General features: G+C 33.3%; 1 protein-coding gene across 3 annotated transcripts; it reads left to right on the top strand.

Annotated features, from left to right (window-relative positions):
• Nucleotides 1-4,649: 4,649 nt before the first annotated feature.
• LOC147401633 (RING/U-box superfamily protein) lies at nucleotides 4,650-11,893 on the top strand. Of its 3 annotated transcripts, none has more exons than XR_015178622.1 (3): nucleotides 4,650-5,908; nucleotides 11,421-11,466; nucleotides 11,551-11,893. XR_015178622.1 is itself a non-coding variant. In XM_086442979.1 (2 exons), exon 1 carries the CDS (start codon nucleotides 4,837-4,839, stop codon nucleotides 5,896-5,898), a length of 1,062 nt encoding a protein of 353 aa, XP_086299105.1. In that variant the 5' UTR covers nucleotides 4,653-4,836; the 3' UTR covers nucleotides 5,899-5,908; nucleotides 11,551-11,893. The 3 variants fall into 3 exon arrangements, 1 of the variants encoding a protein (XP_086299105.1); XR_015178621.1 differs by having other exon boundaries at nucleotides 11,340-11,466; XM_086442979.1 differs by lacking the exon at nucleotides 11,421-11,466 and having other exon boundaries at nucleotides 4,653-5,908.
• The last annotated feature ends 6,350 nt before the right edge of the window (nucleotides 11,894-18,243 follow it).

The following is an 18,243-nucleotide window of genomic DNA, read 5'->3' as shown; positions in this document are numbered from 1 at the left end:
TTTTCACACACTACCACGTCTACACATTGTTGAAAGAAGTCAGTTCAGCATTTTTCATCTAGAAATCTTGGCAAATGACAAGGCAATCATTTGTTTTTGGGTTGGACTACTTAAGCTTTTCTTATTAAATTAAAACTATAAGAAATATGATTTTTATATAAAATTGTGATTACGAAATTACAACAAAAATAAGTAAATAAATTTAACTCTTTATTGAATTCTAATACTTACTTTTTTTGCCTTATAAATAAGAAAATACAATATGTGATAGCTCTTAAGAATGCATTAAAACATGGAAAATGCTCTAGTAACATTGAAATTAACATTGTTTCAATATTATTGACATGAATGTGTCGATAGACCATAGATGCTTTTCATCAAGATACGAGTGTGACGCATCTATGGTTCTATGCACACCAATGTCCCAAACAATGTCAATTTCAATGTTACTCTAGCACGACTCTTATAATAAATATAGCACATCTCAACTAGGTTAGCAAAATAACATAAAAACTGAATTTAGTAATCAATCTTTTTCTCAGCCAAAATATCAATAGGTTGATTGTCATGGGTTCTAATTCTAATTTTAAAATAAAGTGGAACCTGAATTGGAACCGCAAAAAATCATGGGTACCCATTAGTTTAAGCTTTGAAGAATGAAATGGAAAAAGTATTTTAATCATTATTTAAAAAAAATTCTTTTAAAAAGTAACACATTATCTTCAAAATATCAAATTAATTATAATTTGTTCTACTGAAGATATGGTTAATGTTTTTTTTTTTTGTTTGAAAAATTAAAATTTATTTTCTTTACAAGTAGTAAACTTTTAAAAGACATGATCCATTTTAAGCTCTAATGCATGGTTCATATGAAAATTTAAGAAATTTCTAAAATATATATTAATTTTGAAACATTGAAAATCTTAAATAATTTATAATGTAATAAATGACAAAATTATCCAGCAAAATTCAATCCTGTCATCATTTTATTCAAGAAATTGCCTTGATGTAATGATCGTGACTTATATGAGAGAGAGATAAATTAGGGTTTTGATGGGAAAAAGGTAAGTCTATTTGCACCCACCAAAAGGGTGCGTTGCACCTAGTTAAGTGACTTTTATAAATATAAAAATCAAATTACATTTTTACCCTTTTTGTGTTTACTTATTGTACACACTATAACCCCTAAACAAAAAATCATATTCTTCTTCCTTTATTCATTCCTTCCTTTTTCTTCTTTTTCTTTCTCTTTATATTCATCTTTTTTGAGTTTTGTGAGAGGTTGAATAAATAGAGATTATATTTTAAGGGTTTTCCAAATTATCTTATTTCTTTAATTTTATTTTATTTTTATTTTTTTGTGCATTTAATCACCAAGGAAGATGTAAAATCCAGTATTAGAACCTCCAAAACGATGATTTTGATTCGAAGAACCCGAAGATTTCTTGACAGATATGTTTGATAGGTTTAAAAGAACTTATTTTAGCAAATTCGATAGGTTCCTATCGAATATTACTAAGAGGATTCGGTATATACCTACCAAATCTTACAAAATAGATTCAATAGGTACCTATTGAACATAACTTTCTCATTTGAACAACTTTGATTCGTTTAGAAGTGTTAAGGTAAGAAAAATAAGTAAGATCAAAACTTAAAACTCTCATTAAAATCTTTCTAAATGCAAAGAAGAAGAAGAAAAAAAAATGGGAGAGAGAGAGAGAGAGGAAAAGAAAGAGATTAAAAGATGGTTTAGTACCTTTGGAGTGTGCAATAAGCAATAGAGGTTAAAACACATTTATTAGGTGTATGTAAAGTGTTATTTTAAAGTTAAGGTGGGTATCACAGGCAAGTAGGTGCAATTTATCATTTTGGTGTGTGCAAATAGACATCACTAGGAAAAACTTGAACTTCGTCATGGACATCACATCAAGTCATGTTTGTAATTATGAAGAGGTAAAGACATGATTATGGAGAATAAATGGTATTATTTCCTCGTTTGTGTCTTCTCTTCCAAATGAGAGAGAGAGAGAGAGACAGAGAGAGACAGAGAGAAAGAGTGTGTGTGTGTGTGTTTACTTCAAGAAAAACATAGAGATATCTCCTTCAGAATATGTGCACACAAGTAAGGGTAAGAGAATAGTATTTTCTCACTTAGATGCTTGAAAAAAATAGTATTAACTAGAATTTAAGAAATGTAATAAATCTTTGAATTTTATTTGATTTACACAAGGCTCAATTCAGTTCTCCCTGTAAAATCAAATTTCATCATCAACAAACAGTTGAGCAGAAACACCAAAGATCTTTATTTGTTGTAGATCCTTAACAAATCAAAAAAGAAGATTACATCTTCAATAATTGATCTTTATGGTTTTGTTGCAGATCCTCACAGATTTAAGAAAGAAGAGTGAATTTTCAATTGATTGTTGAAGAGGTTGACTTGGTTCACAAGGACACAAAGAGAGGTGTGCAATGAGGATGGGTAGTTTAGAAATTTGAAAAAAAATAAATAAAAGTGTGAGCCTTTTTTTAGGGAAAATTACGTAAAAGACCTTAGCGAAGGATTTTTTTTTTCTAAATAGTCCCTAAGTTTTGGGTGGTATCTTAATAGTCCATTTAGTAAAAAATTTATTTCTTAATAGTCCTTGAATCACTTAGTGTTGATCTCACCACTTTCTACTTAAAGATATGTTGATAGCTACATGTCGACACATACCAAAAAAAAAATGTACTTTGAAATTACTCTAATTGTGGAGACAACAAAATTTTAAGGCTTGAAACAAAAAATGAAGTTATTCTTCCTTTGAGCGACTTATGGATAGTTTGGATGAACTACAGACTCCATCTTTAATTTTCTTCATTCATTTTAGTGTTTTTCAAATTCACAACAAATTAATGGGGATGAAACGATGGAAATGTGATGATTTCCGATGGTATTTATTGGAGATTGAACGATAGAAAAAAATGGTATAAACTTTGATTCTAGTCTTGTTCGTCGAATTTTTTGGAGAAGAGAGAAGAAGAAGAAGTTGGTAAAAATGCTTCGGGTGTTCTTAACCTGGTAAAAATTTAAAATATTGGGAAAATTACTGTAGAGGGATTTCTTTTAAAATTAATCCCTAAGTTTTAGGGCCTTTCTTAATTGTCCGTTTAGTAAAAATTTTATTTCTAATCAGTCCCTATACCTAATTTCCCATGATTGAATGCCCTAACTGTTCGAACTCATCATTTTCATTAAAAAATGGATTTTTGGCATCACAATAGAGTTTTGGAGATTTTATTTCGTCGAAAAGGATTTAAGAATGAAGAAAAAATCATTTTCAATTGTTTTTTCACTTTCTTTTCTTCATTTTTGGATGAAAATCGATCAAGAATGATTCTTTTGGTTTGAAATCATCTAAACAAGTTGTTAGTTGATCTTTCCATGTATTTTAGTCGAAAAAACTCGAAAATAAAAAAATGAGTGATTTTGCCAGTGGTGAATTCAACAATAAATAAAAAGTTGTGAACTCGACAATAAAAAATGGTGAGTTCGACAACAAATAAAAAGTGGCAAGTTCAATAATAATAAAAAAAAAGATGAGTTCAACAAAATATAATAAGTCGTGAATTTGACAATAAAAAGTGGTGAACTTGACACTAAATAAAAAATGGTGGATTGGACAATAAAAAGAAATGAGTTCGACAATAAATAAAAAGTGGTGAACTTGGTACTAAATTAAAAGCGATGAGTTCACCAATAACGAGGGACCGTTAAGAAATACAAATTTTACTAAATGAACTAGCTATCACTCAAACTTAGGGACTATTTAAAAATAAATAGTGTTTTTTAACACTATTTATTTTTAAATAGTCGATTTTGAGTTGGAAAATTCATGAGGTGCCTTTAACACTAACCAATTTTTTCTCTTTTAGATTAAGGTCTATAAATTAATTATCCCATTCGATAATCCTCGATTTTAAGTCCTCTTGAAGACCATGTGAAGTCGCATTTCTATAAGGGCTTCACTATAGACACCCACTTTACTGCTTTCACCCTTACTCACCCAAAAAAGTAGTTGAAATACAGGAAAATTAATTTTATTGTATTTCACCCATCATCCCTATCAAATCTCAAATTACTCGTCAAACTCCTTTTCCTTCTTTTCACTCATTTGTATCTCTCACTTTCTCATTCTTCTCCTTTGAATCTACATAAGTTTCAAGTAGGATTTCGTGGTACAATAAGCAATACCCCTAGAATTTGTAAAATAGGTAGCAAACCTTAATTCTTAAGATAGCAGTAGTTAGAAAATCTCGGTAGCGAAAAAATAAAATCAAACAAAACTTCATTCGGTAAATCAATACCAAATTCATCAATCAGTAAGTTCTTACGAGTCCTTTTAGGTGAATTTAGTAAGATCCTACCGAGTTGTAATGTAATTTTTCAATAGCTCCTTAACAAAAATAATCTTTCAAAAGAAGAAAAATTGTCTTGTGAGTGCGACGAGTACTTTTGTGAGTTATTGAATGACGGGGTGAATGAGAAAAAAAGTGGGTGTATATAATCCAAGCCTTCATATATTATATTATATTATTTTCCGAATAATATATTGACCATCGAGTATTCATCGATCGACACCCATCAAACGACTTCATCTTAATGTTTGACAACGGATCGATTCGGTACCAATAAAATACCACTTCAATACCGATCCGAACGGATTAAACAACACAGCATCATTTATTTTCCTGGGTTGTTGGAAGTTTGAACATTGAACCCAAATCCACCAACAGATACACTCTCTCTCCTTCTGTTTGTCTTCTTGGATTGGATTAGAGCGTCTCCTGGAAAAGAAAATGTCGTCAGCAGGAATTCCAGGAGGAGGGTCCTCTGCCTCCTCTCAGCAATATTTTTGTCACGAGTGCAGCCGTACCGTCTCCATATCACCTTCTCCTTCATCCGATCTCTCGTGCCCTAATTGCAGTAGTGATTTCCTCGAAGAACAAGAAAACCCTAACCCTAATCCCTTCTTTGCCTTCTCTGATGATCCCATTGGACTCTCTTCCTTATCTCCTGGCATCGCTGGCCTCCCTGTTCTCTTCTCCTCTGGTCCATTTGATCTCCAAAACCCTACCGACCTCTCATCCCTCCTCGTTCCCGACACCCGTAACCGATCCTCCTCCCCAGCCTTCCCCTCATCATTCCAAGATCCTAACGCCTTCAATCCATTCATGTTTCTCCAGAATTACATCCAAACCCTAAGAGCCGGTGGTGCCAACATCCAATTCGTCATCGAAAACAGCCCATCGGACCATGGCTCGGGAGGTTTCCATCTCCCTACAAACCTCGGTGACTACTTCATCGGTCCTGGATTTGAGCAATTGATCCAACAACTTGCGGAGAACGATCCTAATCGTCATGGCACACCGCCTGCATCGAAATCCGCCATTGAAGCGCTCCCGACCATTAAGATTTCTCAAGAACTTCTTGTGTCGGATTTCGCTCAATGTGCGGTTTGTAAAGATATGTTTGAACTCGGAGTGGAGGCGAAACAGATGCCCTGCAAACACATTTACCATTTGGATTGCATACTTCCATGGCTTGAGTTGCATAATTCTTGCCCTGTATGTCGATACGAGCTACCTACGGATGATCCCGAATATGAGAATCGGACTCGGGAAAACCTAGCCCCTTCGAATCCAACAGGGGTTGTTCCTTCTGCATCCCAAGAGAACTCACCGTCACCGAGCCCACGAACACTAGAACGAAGGCTTAGGATCTCGATTCCATGGGGATTAAGGGGATTAGGTTCACCTGCAGAGACTAGCAATAGCGGGGTTGGCACCAACGATAGCAACAACGATGGAGAATCCAACCAGGGTGTTGGATCGGAGACCAGGCAAGAAGATTTGGATTAGGGATTGTAAGGTACTGCAGTGGGAATTAGATTTTTTTTTTTAAATATTATATTTTTCTTAATTTTTGGTTCTTTCTCGTAGCGTAATTGTATATGTGGTTTTAGTGCTTTTGATAATTTATTTTGATTGAAATTACTTTTTCATTTGCTTTAAATGAAGTTACAAAAAAATAAATAAGCCACCTAACACTATGTATTTTCCCTTGGAATGAAATCTTTACACATACAAAAATATCTAAGCGATGTCTGGTATTCAGAGTGGCGATTGTGGTTTATAGTAACAATGATGCTAAGTTGAAGTAATGGGGCAAAAAGTTTGATCGACTTTAAACATAAAGCTTGGATCCTTAAACGTAAGAATGAGATCAAGTTTGAACTAATCTACTGTTTTGGTATAGGCTATGATTGCCAATTATCTGAATATAAGCTACTGCTTCTTTAAAGGAACACAATGGGTCAGAAACCACTTTAGAAGCAGATTATTATGAGGTATCCTGTCTTTCATTTCTGCATCTTTTGAAACATGTATATAATAAAACACAACAATGGACCCCACTCCCTTTATCCCCCACATAAAGAGAGGTTGGGATTTGCATTTACTCTTGACAAAAATCTCACGGACAACTTTAGCTTTATTGCCTTTTCTCCTCCATTTTTTAAGAATAGTCTTAAACTTTATTATTTTTTGATCGATAGCCTTAAACTTTATTATGACTTTCCTCTTCAACCCCTTTTCCAAGAATGCCCCTCTAGCATTATATATTGCCTTTTATCTTTTCTCCATTTCCTATAATACCCATTCAACTTTACTATCTTTCCTCTTTTACCCCTTTAACCCCAAAGAGGATGCCTGTGACATAGGCTCGGGCAAACTCTAGTTTGTTAGAAAAGATGATCTGTCCAACTAGTTCTTAAGAGGACCCTTTGATTATTTGAATGGAAAAATGGATGAATTCCTAAGAATATGTGAAACCCACCACTTTTTTTAACTGGGGAATCTGATGATGGTGGTAAATGATGAATGGGTTCACTAATCAAAATAAGTGCATACAAGAAATAAGGTGGAGTGGATGGAAATTAAGGTAAAGTGTTACTTATTAAGAAAAATAATGGATAAGAAAATAAATGAAGGTTACATGTTTCCAATCCTATATTGGTTTGTGGATCTTGTTTCTACAAACCACATGTGGGGCATATGGTAGACATAAAAAGTAGGATTGATCTGGTTATGCAGTTGTTGTTGAACTTTATTGGCATGTTTAATTTGGTAGGGTTACTAATAAATAATTAGTTTGTACTGCTGCAAAGATAATTGGCTACTTTTGATACTAGCAAGGACAGGGAAGTAGGCTGGTCACCTCTAGAAAGCTGGAAAGGTTGAGCTTTGATTTATTTTATTCTATTTTTTTTTTTTTTTTTTTATTTATTTATTTATTTTTTTTTGGGGGGGGGGGGGGGGGGGGGAGAGCTTTGATCCCATTAGTTTTATGTTTTTCTTGGCTACATACGTATAGTTTTCTATTGGGGCTGTATTTTTATTTGATAGGGGAGGAAGTAGCTTAGGTAGTATGTATATGTGGATTGTACTGGTTCTCAAATTAGTGATCCCTCTCGAATTAGTTTAAGAAATTTGTTTCCTTCAACAAGATTGATTTTCTTCCCTGCCATTGTGCTTTTGTTTTATTTAATTCGGTTAGAGCAAAGGTGATGTGGCAGTCATAGCAATTCTTGTTTATGTTGTGAGATCATCATCAAAATACCCTTTAAATTCTTTTAAGTCTTTGCTTCATAGTTATAAGTTATCAAGAGTTTGGTTTTGTGTCAACCAGTCCACTCAAAATCATTTTTCGGTGTTATGATTTCCCAAAAAATATTCAGCTGATAGCTCGTGCACCATGCTCATTCCCTCAAGTACTCTAGCTTCTTTGGGAGGTTGGAGTTGAGGGGAGTGTTCGAGGTGGAATAGATCTGTTGGAGATGGTTGGGCTTTGATTGTTTTCTATTACTTCTTACCAAGCAGAGGTAATCTTATTTTTTTATTCAATGGTCATTCTCGGTGGTAAAAGTGGAATCTAATAGGGGAAGGTGTTTAGAATAGTGGAGAGAGGTAGGAGATTGCAATAAGCTGCAGAGTTGTAGAATGATGGAGTAGAATGGCCAGTCATAGGTCTAAAAGCTGCTAGTATACAAAGAAATAAATAAATTCTAGTTGAGCAATGGAAAATGATATAAAGCAAAGAGTAGAGGGTTATGGTGAAGAATGTTCTCTATGGGGAAAAAATCCTTGAATGATGCGTACCGGCAGAACCATGTGTATATCTATTACAACAGGGCTAGGTAGTTAACAATATGAATCTTGTTACGTTATTCAACTCTATTTTGAAACATATATTCAGTTGAGATATTTAAGAAATGGAAAATACTGAACTAATTCTTCTGTTTGACTAGACTTATGTTGAAATCATTTGCCATTAAGAAGTGTCGAGGTCTGTGTGGGAGCCAGAGTAGTGTTCTTTGCCTACGCTGCATGATGCGGTGTTTTAAAATTCCCAAGGCGCACTTGAGGCATTTTGGGCTCTTGAGGTGAGGTGTAAGTGTCGAAAATTTTATAAAAATTCATAAGAAATAGAAAAGAGCTATAGAACTTACGTAACATTTTTATGGTGCTACCATAATATGCCCCATCATTTTTCACACTTTCAAAATGGTTTTAGCCAATTTTTCTTGTCCCTTCAATCTCAAAGTAGTAAATTTTGATTTTAGTGTCTATTTCGGTTAGTTTGAAAATGGAAACATTTTGTGAAAATATTTCGATCAGTGTGGAAATGAATACAATTTTGGAAATGGTTGAAATGTTGAAGAAATTTTCATTAAACCCGTAGGAAATGATAAAATATGCATTAATACTCATTAAATCATCAAAATACAATAAACTACCATATGGAGTGTGAGATTGAATATCAACAACATTTTGTTACACATACGCACATGTATTGAGAGGTTGACGGTGGAAATAAGAATAATAATGTTGCAAAAACTACATACAACTTAATTTGTAAGACATTCATGGCATTATTATATTTCTTTTATTTTTTGAATAAGTATATAAATAAATAGCTAATGTATCCAACTAATTGAAACATGGTTGATTGTTTGCATGCTTATATAAATCTACTAATATGCTTAGAATATATTAAAATAAGCTGATATAGATAACTAATTAAGCATAATTCATTTATGTTAACAAATGAATGTTATATAAAATTTTTTTATTAGTAAATACTATGTGTAATTTATAAGTTCTTTTTAAAAGCAATTATTTTTTTCAAAAAAGAATATTTTTGTAGAAATTTTCTGTTCATCGAAATATTTCCACGGAAATATTACATTTGTATACTTAAGATTTGATAATTTCGGCCAAAATTCACTATTCATCAAAATATTTCACGAAATGAATAGTGATTTCCATCAAAATATATACAAAAAGAAACTATCAGTTAAATTTTGTGTTGGAACTCGTGGAAATGGAAATATTTTGATATATTTCGTGGAAATATGTCCAAATTTAATACTGTGCCTTCAATAGATTAGCTTTCATCCCCTTCTTAACATCTTTGATTGCATGTGGGATGGAGAAACATTTTTTCTAGTGCACGCAAGATGGTCTTTTAACATCTTTACCTGTCTCTAATACATTAGAACGATACATGCATGCTACATAAGTATACGACTTCACCGAACTGGTATTTGGTCCATCAACTTCAATCCCATGATTCCAAGTGGGGTCTCATCTACTACCGTATCTCCACCTTTACCCACTTGTTTACCACTTCCTCTAACAATTACTAAAATCGACCATCAATATAGAAAGAACAAAAACACAACACGAGAAAAATATGAGATTTTTTAAACAATAACTAAAAGAAAATCCACATAATAACCACCTACCTTAAATACTAGGTGTAGTTTTTGTTTGATGATTCTATGTGACGCAAATCTTCGTGAATGGACATTAGATTCGTTTCTTTCGAGCCAAGATTGAGGCTTAAGCCTTGAGGCATTCCAATCCACGCAAAGAATAGAAGCTGGGTGCTAAGGTTGAGTTGCTTCACCCGCTGATTGCGCCCAAGACCAAGTCAATGGGGCAATGTCATTACTTTAAAAACATAAGAGTATTTACTTATCCCAAAAAAAAAAAAAAAATAGTGTCTCAAAATATCCACCAAAATGCTTACATACCCCCTTGACCTCGGTATTCTCTAATGGACTAATGTAAAATGACCTCAATACCCTTGTCTTCAACCTGAAACTCAAAATCTTCTGATTTTATTTCCCAAAATCAGTCTTATTCAAGTAAAAGTTTTTACCCTAGTATCCAACTTTAGCATTGGTTTATCTAACTGTTAAACCTACAAAACAAGAAGGATTTTTTGAAGTAGAAGATGATGTGATTTTTTGATATAAAATTCTAGGATTTTCTAAAATGGATTGGCAAGGTGTTTTAGGAGATTAACATTAACTTATTATAGATGTTGATTAGCTTGAACATGACTGGCTTTAGGAAGAAGAATTAAGGGTGTTTGAATAAATGTTGAAAATGGGAGTATTTATGTTATTCTTGCTTAGTAAAGGAAGAGAAAGGTCAAAGGGGCATGCCATCATTTTGAAAACATGGGGGGTTCTCAAACCATGTTTTTAGCGGCATGCGAAGCTTACACCTCAAGGTGCGCCTTGGGATGAGGCTCATTAAAAATGCCTTAATGTGTAAGGTTGAAACATAAAAGTAGCTAAGGCTTACGCCTCAAACCATGAGGCAACCAAACGGCATACGCTTCAGTGTGAGGCTACACGTTTTGGTTGAGGCTTACACCTCATGTTAAATAATAATAACAATAATAAGTAGAAGGAGAAGGAGAAGCATGAGAAGGAGGAGGGAGGAGGAGGAGGAGGAGGAGCAGAAGCAGAAGAAAAAGAAGAAGCAGAAGGAGAAGGAGCAGGAGAAGCAGGAGAAAAAGAAGGAGGACGAGGACAACAGTTGTGGTAGCGGCAATGGTGGAGGTAACAACGGCGGTGGTCTTCAACGACAACTACAGTGGTGGTGTTCTTTTAATCTTCAGGGCTTTGTCCCATAGCTAAGTTGGTTTGACACATTGCAAAATAACTTTAAGGTTATTGTGGGCCCCTATATAAACTCAAGGTTGTAATATGACAACAATCAGGTCCCTAACTGGAAATAAACTATAAAATTAAAAGCCAAAAAAATGCTATTCTTCAAGCTTTGATGTCCCCGTCATTTAGTCATCAGTCTAGGATTATTTCCAAGAGGTTCATTTTAAAATCTACATGGGAGATGTATGCACTTGACTGTATATTTTTTGAAAAATGCCAAAGTCAATGTTACTTGCAATGCACTAGGCTCTTGATTTTGTGTGTTCCACCTAGGTGCCTAGTCTGAGAATTGACTTGGTTGGAGGATTGTACTACCTGATCTATTCATCGTTTTATGCCTCTATCAAATTTCAGTGTGCAAAATCTCCTGTGAGGATACACTAAATGGGTGGCAAATCTGGTATTGCTTATTATCCAATGCTTTATACCAAAAGAAAATTATCTTCTACACTGTTATGTACTGGTTTTGTTTTTTGTGTTGTAGGTGAGATGACGAGTGTATTTAGTTCATCTTTCTGGTCACAAATCATGTTCGCAGTTCATCAATGTGGTGAAATCAAGAAAGGTTTCTCTTTCACAATATGGTACATAAATCCTTGTTTCTTTCTTCTTTTTCTTTCTTTTGTGGGAGGAATTCATACATATGACGGAAATAACAAGGATCATATCCATAGAATTGAATTTTGAGGTTATTTCATAATAGCTCTTATCCATAGTTCATCTTCAGAATCTTTTGTAATTTCATGGTAAATGATGTTTCAAGTGATTTGCATTTGTATTATTTATCTGTTAATAGCCATTTCATTTTGCTTTGCTAGTTTCACATCTTTCCTCATCGAGTATATGATGGTGAGATATGGTATCATTTTCCTGCAATTCTTCTACTTTAATTCAATTGGGTTTCAGCTATCAAAATGGTTTCATAGTTTTGTGCAGTGTGCCTTGATACTCAAAATGCACCTTTATGTGCATGTTCTTTATCCTCCAATGCTCCTATAACAGGTACTTTCTTGCATTTCTGTCTTGCCACTTGGGTTAGAGCTCATCTGGGTATTCTTACATTGGGAACTGTACTTGGCATTGGAGAACCATCCATGATACTTTCTTAGGACCATAGTACTAAATTTCATCATGTTTCCAAGAAATTTATTGAAATAATTTTCACCAGATCCAACACAAAATCTAACTGATAGTTTCTTCTGTATGTATTTCGATGGAACACAATTTATTTCATAAAATATTTGGTTCAATAATGAATTTCATCCAAATGTATTAAGATGTACGATTTTAGTAGAAATATTTCAATAAACTTCGCTCAAAATACTCTTTTTTGAAAAATTATTCTGATCATATTTATAAAAACAACAAAACGTTTAAATTGCTCCTAGCTTAAATTACACATAATAACAATCATTGATGAGAAATACACGTAGTTAGACATCAATATCTTAAGCATCCACATACAATCGTCCATGTTATAATTAGTTGATTATATATATAGGGTTGGGTTATTTTGACAAAATCCTAGACAACATTCTAGACAAAGTTTTGTGTTATATGACTAAAAAGTTTCGGAATGAGCTGATTTTTTGTGAGGATGATCTCTATAGTCAGTAAATCATCCTCACAAAAAATCAGCCAATTCTGAAATTTCTAACCCTATGAAAAGTGGTTACAAACTAACGGTAAAAAATTGATGGTTCACGATTTTTCAACTTATAAACTACGGTTAGAAATTTCAGGATTGGCTGATTTTTTGTGAGGATGATTTTCTTACTATAGAGATCATCCTCACAAAAATCAGCCCATTCCGAAACTTTTAGCCCCTATAAGACAAAATGCTTTGTTTAGAATGTTGTCTAGGATTTTGTCAAAAGAACGTTGCCCATATAATAATAATAAAACTATAATAATGTGTGCCAAGAGTTAGAAACTTCCTTTGCGAACAAAACTTCCTTTGCGAACATTCTCCCCAATGCCTCCACCCTCACAATAAAGAGAAAAGGAGATAAAGAATCACCCTACTGTAACCCTCTCAAATTCCTAAAGAAACCAATAAGCCACCAATTTACCAAAATCGAGAAAGTACATCCAACACATTTAAGTATTTCAAAAAATTCTAGTTCACATGGTCTATAGGCCTTTTCCAAGTTGATTTTTGCGTACAAACCCATGATCTTTTGATTTCCTTCTAGAATCAATACACTCATTGGCTATGAGAATCCCATAGAAAATGCAAAGAGAAGAATTTTCATGGCCGAATCAACCCTTCCATACCTGGTTGAGTGGACTCAATTTGATTGAGTCAACTTGGTTTGACTAGTTTGGTTTGGGTTGACCCAGTTGGGTCCATACTCAACCCAATTTTTATTTTTGTCACATGACTTTACTTTAGATCAGTTTTAAGTTATTTAAAAGTTATGTTAATTTTATTTCAACTTTAGGAAGTTCTATTCTGTTCTAATTTCGTTTTTATTCTTTAGGCTATTATTAAGAGTGCTTAGAAGTGTCCAAATTGAATTATAATAGATTTAAAAAGTTGGTATTATAATATATATAAATTAGGAAATTACTTTTTAGTATTTTAAAAGGTTTCTAAGTTATGATGAAGTTATCTATATAAGGAGTTTTAAAAACGAAATTAAAGGAATTCCAAACATATCAATTCAATTATCTTTTCTCTTAATAATTATTTTTTAGCATTATGATTTATTTTCTTTCAAACTATTATTTTTTTATCAATTGAATCTATTGATTGAAATTGATTTTGTGTGTTCCATTGAACACAATCTCTTAATTCCTTTTGAATCTATCAATTTATACACTTTTGTTACATCAAGTGGAATCAGAGCTTTTGTTACGATCCCAAAAGATGGTTAGTGAAGGTTTTTTTGTTACAAAATCTTACCTAGAAGCTCAATTTGAAGCCCAATTTTAAACTCAATTGAAGAAGTTTGAAGAAAAAATCATCAACAAAATTATGGCTAAGATGGAGTCTCTTGTTCAAGGTATGATTCTCAACACCATTGACAAGGAGAAATGTAAGAAAACCCTTGGAGATGAAGACCCCAAGAATTTTCACAATTATTCACTCATCTTCTTCTTCTTACCATCCCCAAGAAAGGTCGAATTATCTCAAAATCGAATTCCTACCCAAAATTTTTGTTTTCCCCAAATTGAACAACCCCAAAACCAATTTCATGAATCCTTCAACCCTTCAATTCCCTCTACAACACTTTCCCATAAAAACCATTCCAATAAACCACTCCCCACACCCCACACCTCATACCCCTCTCCCTTAACCTTCTAGCTGTATTGCACCACTTCTATAACCCTCAAAATCAAAACCCTCACCTTCCAACAGTCACATATCAGCCCCCATAACATATTTATTATAATCTCAAACCTCCGTATGACCCTCAAAACCGTTCTCAAACCCAGCCAGCCCTTTATATTGATTATCTTGATGAATTGAATCTCTACCCTACTCTATCATCCACCCGAATCCATCAGGTTGAATACCAACTTAAAATGGACATCCCACAATTTAATGGCATTTTCCACATCGAGGATTTCCTTGATTGGTTGTTTACTGTGGAACGTTTCTTGGAGTATAAGCATAGACGTTTCAAATCCTATGGAGAAGATTTGGTGATGGTTTACCTTAGTAAGGATTGTTTTCCAACAAGCACCTACAACAAGACTAAATTCAAAAAGATAGGTTCACTCCGCATCCTCAAAAAAATCAGCAATAATACTTTGCGTTGTGGACTTACCGAAAGACAAGGGCTTAATGTAGGACATCTACCTGATTTTCTGGAGAAATTGGATCATAAAAATGCGAAGAGAAGCGAATTTTCATGGTTGAATTAACCATTCAGACCTGTCCGAGTTGACTCTGTTTAATCAGCCTAGTTCAAGTTGATTTGATTGGGTTTATACTCAGCCCAATTTTGATATTTGCACATCTTTAGTTTTGTTTTAAGTTATTTAGAAGTTAGGTTAGTTTCTATTTCAACTTTATGAAGTTCCTATTTTGTTTAGTTTCTAATTTATTTTTAGGTTTTTAATTTCGTCTTTATTCTCTAGCCTATTATTAGAAGTGTCCACATTGAGTTATAATAGGTTTAGAAAGTTAATATTATATTATATATAGATTGTAAAGTTATTTTTTAGTATTTCAGAAAGTTTTTAAGTTGTTATGTTGAAATTATCTATGTGAAGAGTTTCAAAAATGAAATTAAATGAATTCCGAACAGATCAATTCAATTATCTTTTTTAATTATTGTTTAGCTTTATGCTTTATGTTTCATTTTCTTTCAAGTTATTGCTTGTTTATCAATTTAATCCATTGATTTTATGTGTTTCATTGAACACGATCTCTTAATTCCTTTTGAATCTATTAATCCACACGCTTCCGCTATGTCACGGGCTTGTAACACTGACTTCTACCTTATGCTTTTATCACTTGCCATGCCACTGGCCATGGGGAAAGGCTCTTCCTCACCAAACAGTCTCTTTAACCAACCTTGTTACTCCATCATGATGCAACCAAAACTCAAATGATCGGGTGGGTATCAACACAACCACTCTCTTAGGAACCTTCGCCTCTCCCTATCTTCCAACGTCCATTCATTTTTAATTTGGAGATGAAATTCACTCGACTATGATAATTCGCCATACTATGAAAAAATCTCCTGTTGTTATCCCCTTATTTCGAGTTTCGACCACTTTACCCTTGATGTTTGTCTCTAACTGATATCCTCTATTGATGCCAGTTTCTAAGCTAAAGTTTTGAAGTTCACCTGTGTGGTTTGTTCCCCCTGGTTTGTCTTCCCACCTCTTCTTTCTTATCCAACTCCTCCAACTCAATGAAAATTGTATTCTTTTGAGTGTTAATGCACCCAAACGTTTCCTTATTCCATCCCTTCAACTCCTTGTTGGCTTTAAGCTTCAACTTTAGCATTAAGCACGTCACTGGCCTACCTTCAAAGAATAAATATGTTCTAGTGGGTTTATATTAAAATTAGTTGCAGTTTGGTGAAGCTTATGGGTTTTGTAGGTAATGAAATTAGTTGTTGGAGAAAGTGGGGCTTTTGAGGGGAACTTAAGTGCACAAGAAAAAACTCTATTTAGTTTTAAGTAATTTATATTAGAAATAGATCACTCTTCTTTGTTCTATCTTTGAGGGTGTCACATTAAAACATTCTTCCTGTTTATTGCCTTGGGACCATTTGATTAGTGGATTCTATCTTTGAGGGGGTATCACATTAAAACATTCTGATCTATTGGGTTTCAGTAGTTTGCTTTTTTGTATCAAATCTTTGTCAAGTAGCAGAAGTGTTAAAGAATTGGATCGAACCATTGGGTTTATACCAACTTTATGGGTTAAAAATGGTTTGAAATTTGAAATTTTGGGGTAGTTTTGTATGGACTAACCTCAATATTTCAGGTTTAACAAATATATCTTTATATGAAAAAAAAATCATATTCTTTCCAATTTGATAACTAGGCTTCCCAAAGGTTTGTTTCTTCTTCTTCTTCTTCTAAAATATAAACAATATTTCCAAAAAGAAAAAAAAGAAAAAAAAAACAAGAAAACTTAGGGACTATTGAGAAAGAAACCCTTCTGCGAGGGTCCTTTAAGTAATTATCTCTAAAATATTCGAAGTTTCATATAAAATCTAATTGAATAACAATCCAACTCCTTAGAGTACAGGAACCTTACTAGCTAAAGAACCTGATGACATTGCCGCCACTAAACCATGCCCTTTCTACAATACATCCTGCAATGAATAAAGCACACATGATCATGCAAGTTGTTGAATAAGTAAATAACCATAAAAATAATTACTTAATGAATTTTAATATAGGTTTTCATTCTAAATACTCGTACTTTATTTAGAGAGCTGCTATTGCCACAGTAACTTTACTAATGCCACACCAATTCCTATGTAAATCACCAAAGAATTGCACAGTTGGTGTGGCATTAGTAAAATTTGGTGGGGGCAACAGCAACTCTATTTATTTATTTATTAAACGCCTTGAGACAAATTTTGAAATATCCAAAATACCATTTCTCGGTTCTTGGATCTCATCTGAGTTTTAATAGTGGTTCTGATTCATTTGGATGGAATATGATGAATAGAAAGCAACGTACTCAAAAATTTAAAGATTAAGATGTAACTTTTGATCTATTCCATCCTTTGGAGAGTCATGTCCTTTGGATTTTCATGAATGGATATGCTTTTTGGTTATTCATAAATGGGCATATCTCTTGACTTTTTATGAAAAAATACACCTTTTGTTTGAGTGTATTTATGGAAAGACGCATAAGAATCCTTTCATTCTCTATACATTGGTTTGGCATTTAGGTCAAATCAGTCTAATTTTTTAAGAATTTAATTTTGCGCTTTTTAGAATTCAATTAAAAACTTTCAACCAAATTATAGAGTATTTTAGTTTTCTCAAATTATCAAGCTCCAAATACGTATTATTTCATAGGAGAATTCCTAAGAAAAAATGTCAAGATTGTTGTTTGCAAATTCTCATAGTGGCTTTGTTGTATCTATTTTGTCGGTAATCTGTCAACAAACTCGTCTACGAGTGGGGACAAATAAAATCTTAAAGAAAACAATCTTTTCGCGCCTCAAAGTCCCTGAAGTATAATTTCCTTATTTTGTAAGACTTTATTTTCCCTACCCTTAAAACAATGTTTCAGTAACTCAAAATCATTTTGAAGAGAAATTTTTTGCTCACAGGATTTCACAGAATCCCAATCTACCAATCGCTCTAACGTGTGAAGTTTATTATATCAGGGATGCCTGTATCACACATGGCTTGGTGTAATTAGTCAACTCAGGATATTGTGAAATCTCGTATTGATTTTATTATGAGTAAATTTTTTTTTCCATTTTGAATCAAATAATTTTCCAAACATCAAAGGGGTTTAGTTGGTGCAGATGGTACCATCACTTGAACTTATGACCTTTCTGTTAAAGTGTTTAAGTTGCTTCTAAGAAAGCAACCTGGTCATGATGTTAAAAAAAAATTGAAGGGGGTTATTCAGAATTCACCATATAACAAAGTCTTGCCTAATTTCCCTTTTATGGTTTGTTATAATTTGTGGACCCGCCGTCATGTCTTTCATATATATATATATATATATATATATATA

Source organism: Akebia trifoliata, chromosome 5 (assembly GCF_017979445.1).
Source record: "Akebia trifoliata isolate Shusen 1 chromosome 5, ASM1797944v1, whole genome shotgun sequence".
Lineage (NCBI taxonomy): Eukaryota > Viridiplantae > Streptophyta > Magnoliopsida > Ranunculales > Lardizabalaceae > Akebia > Akebia trifoliata.
This window is presented reverse-complemented; position numbering and strand designations above follow the sequence as displayed.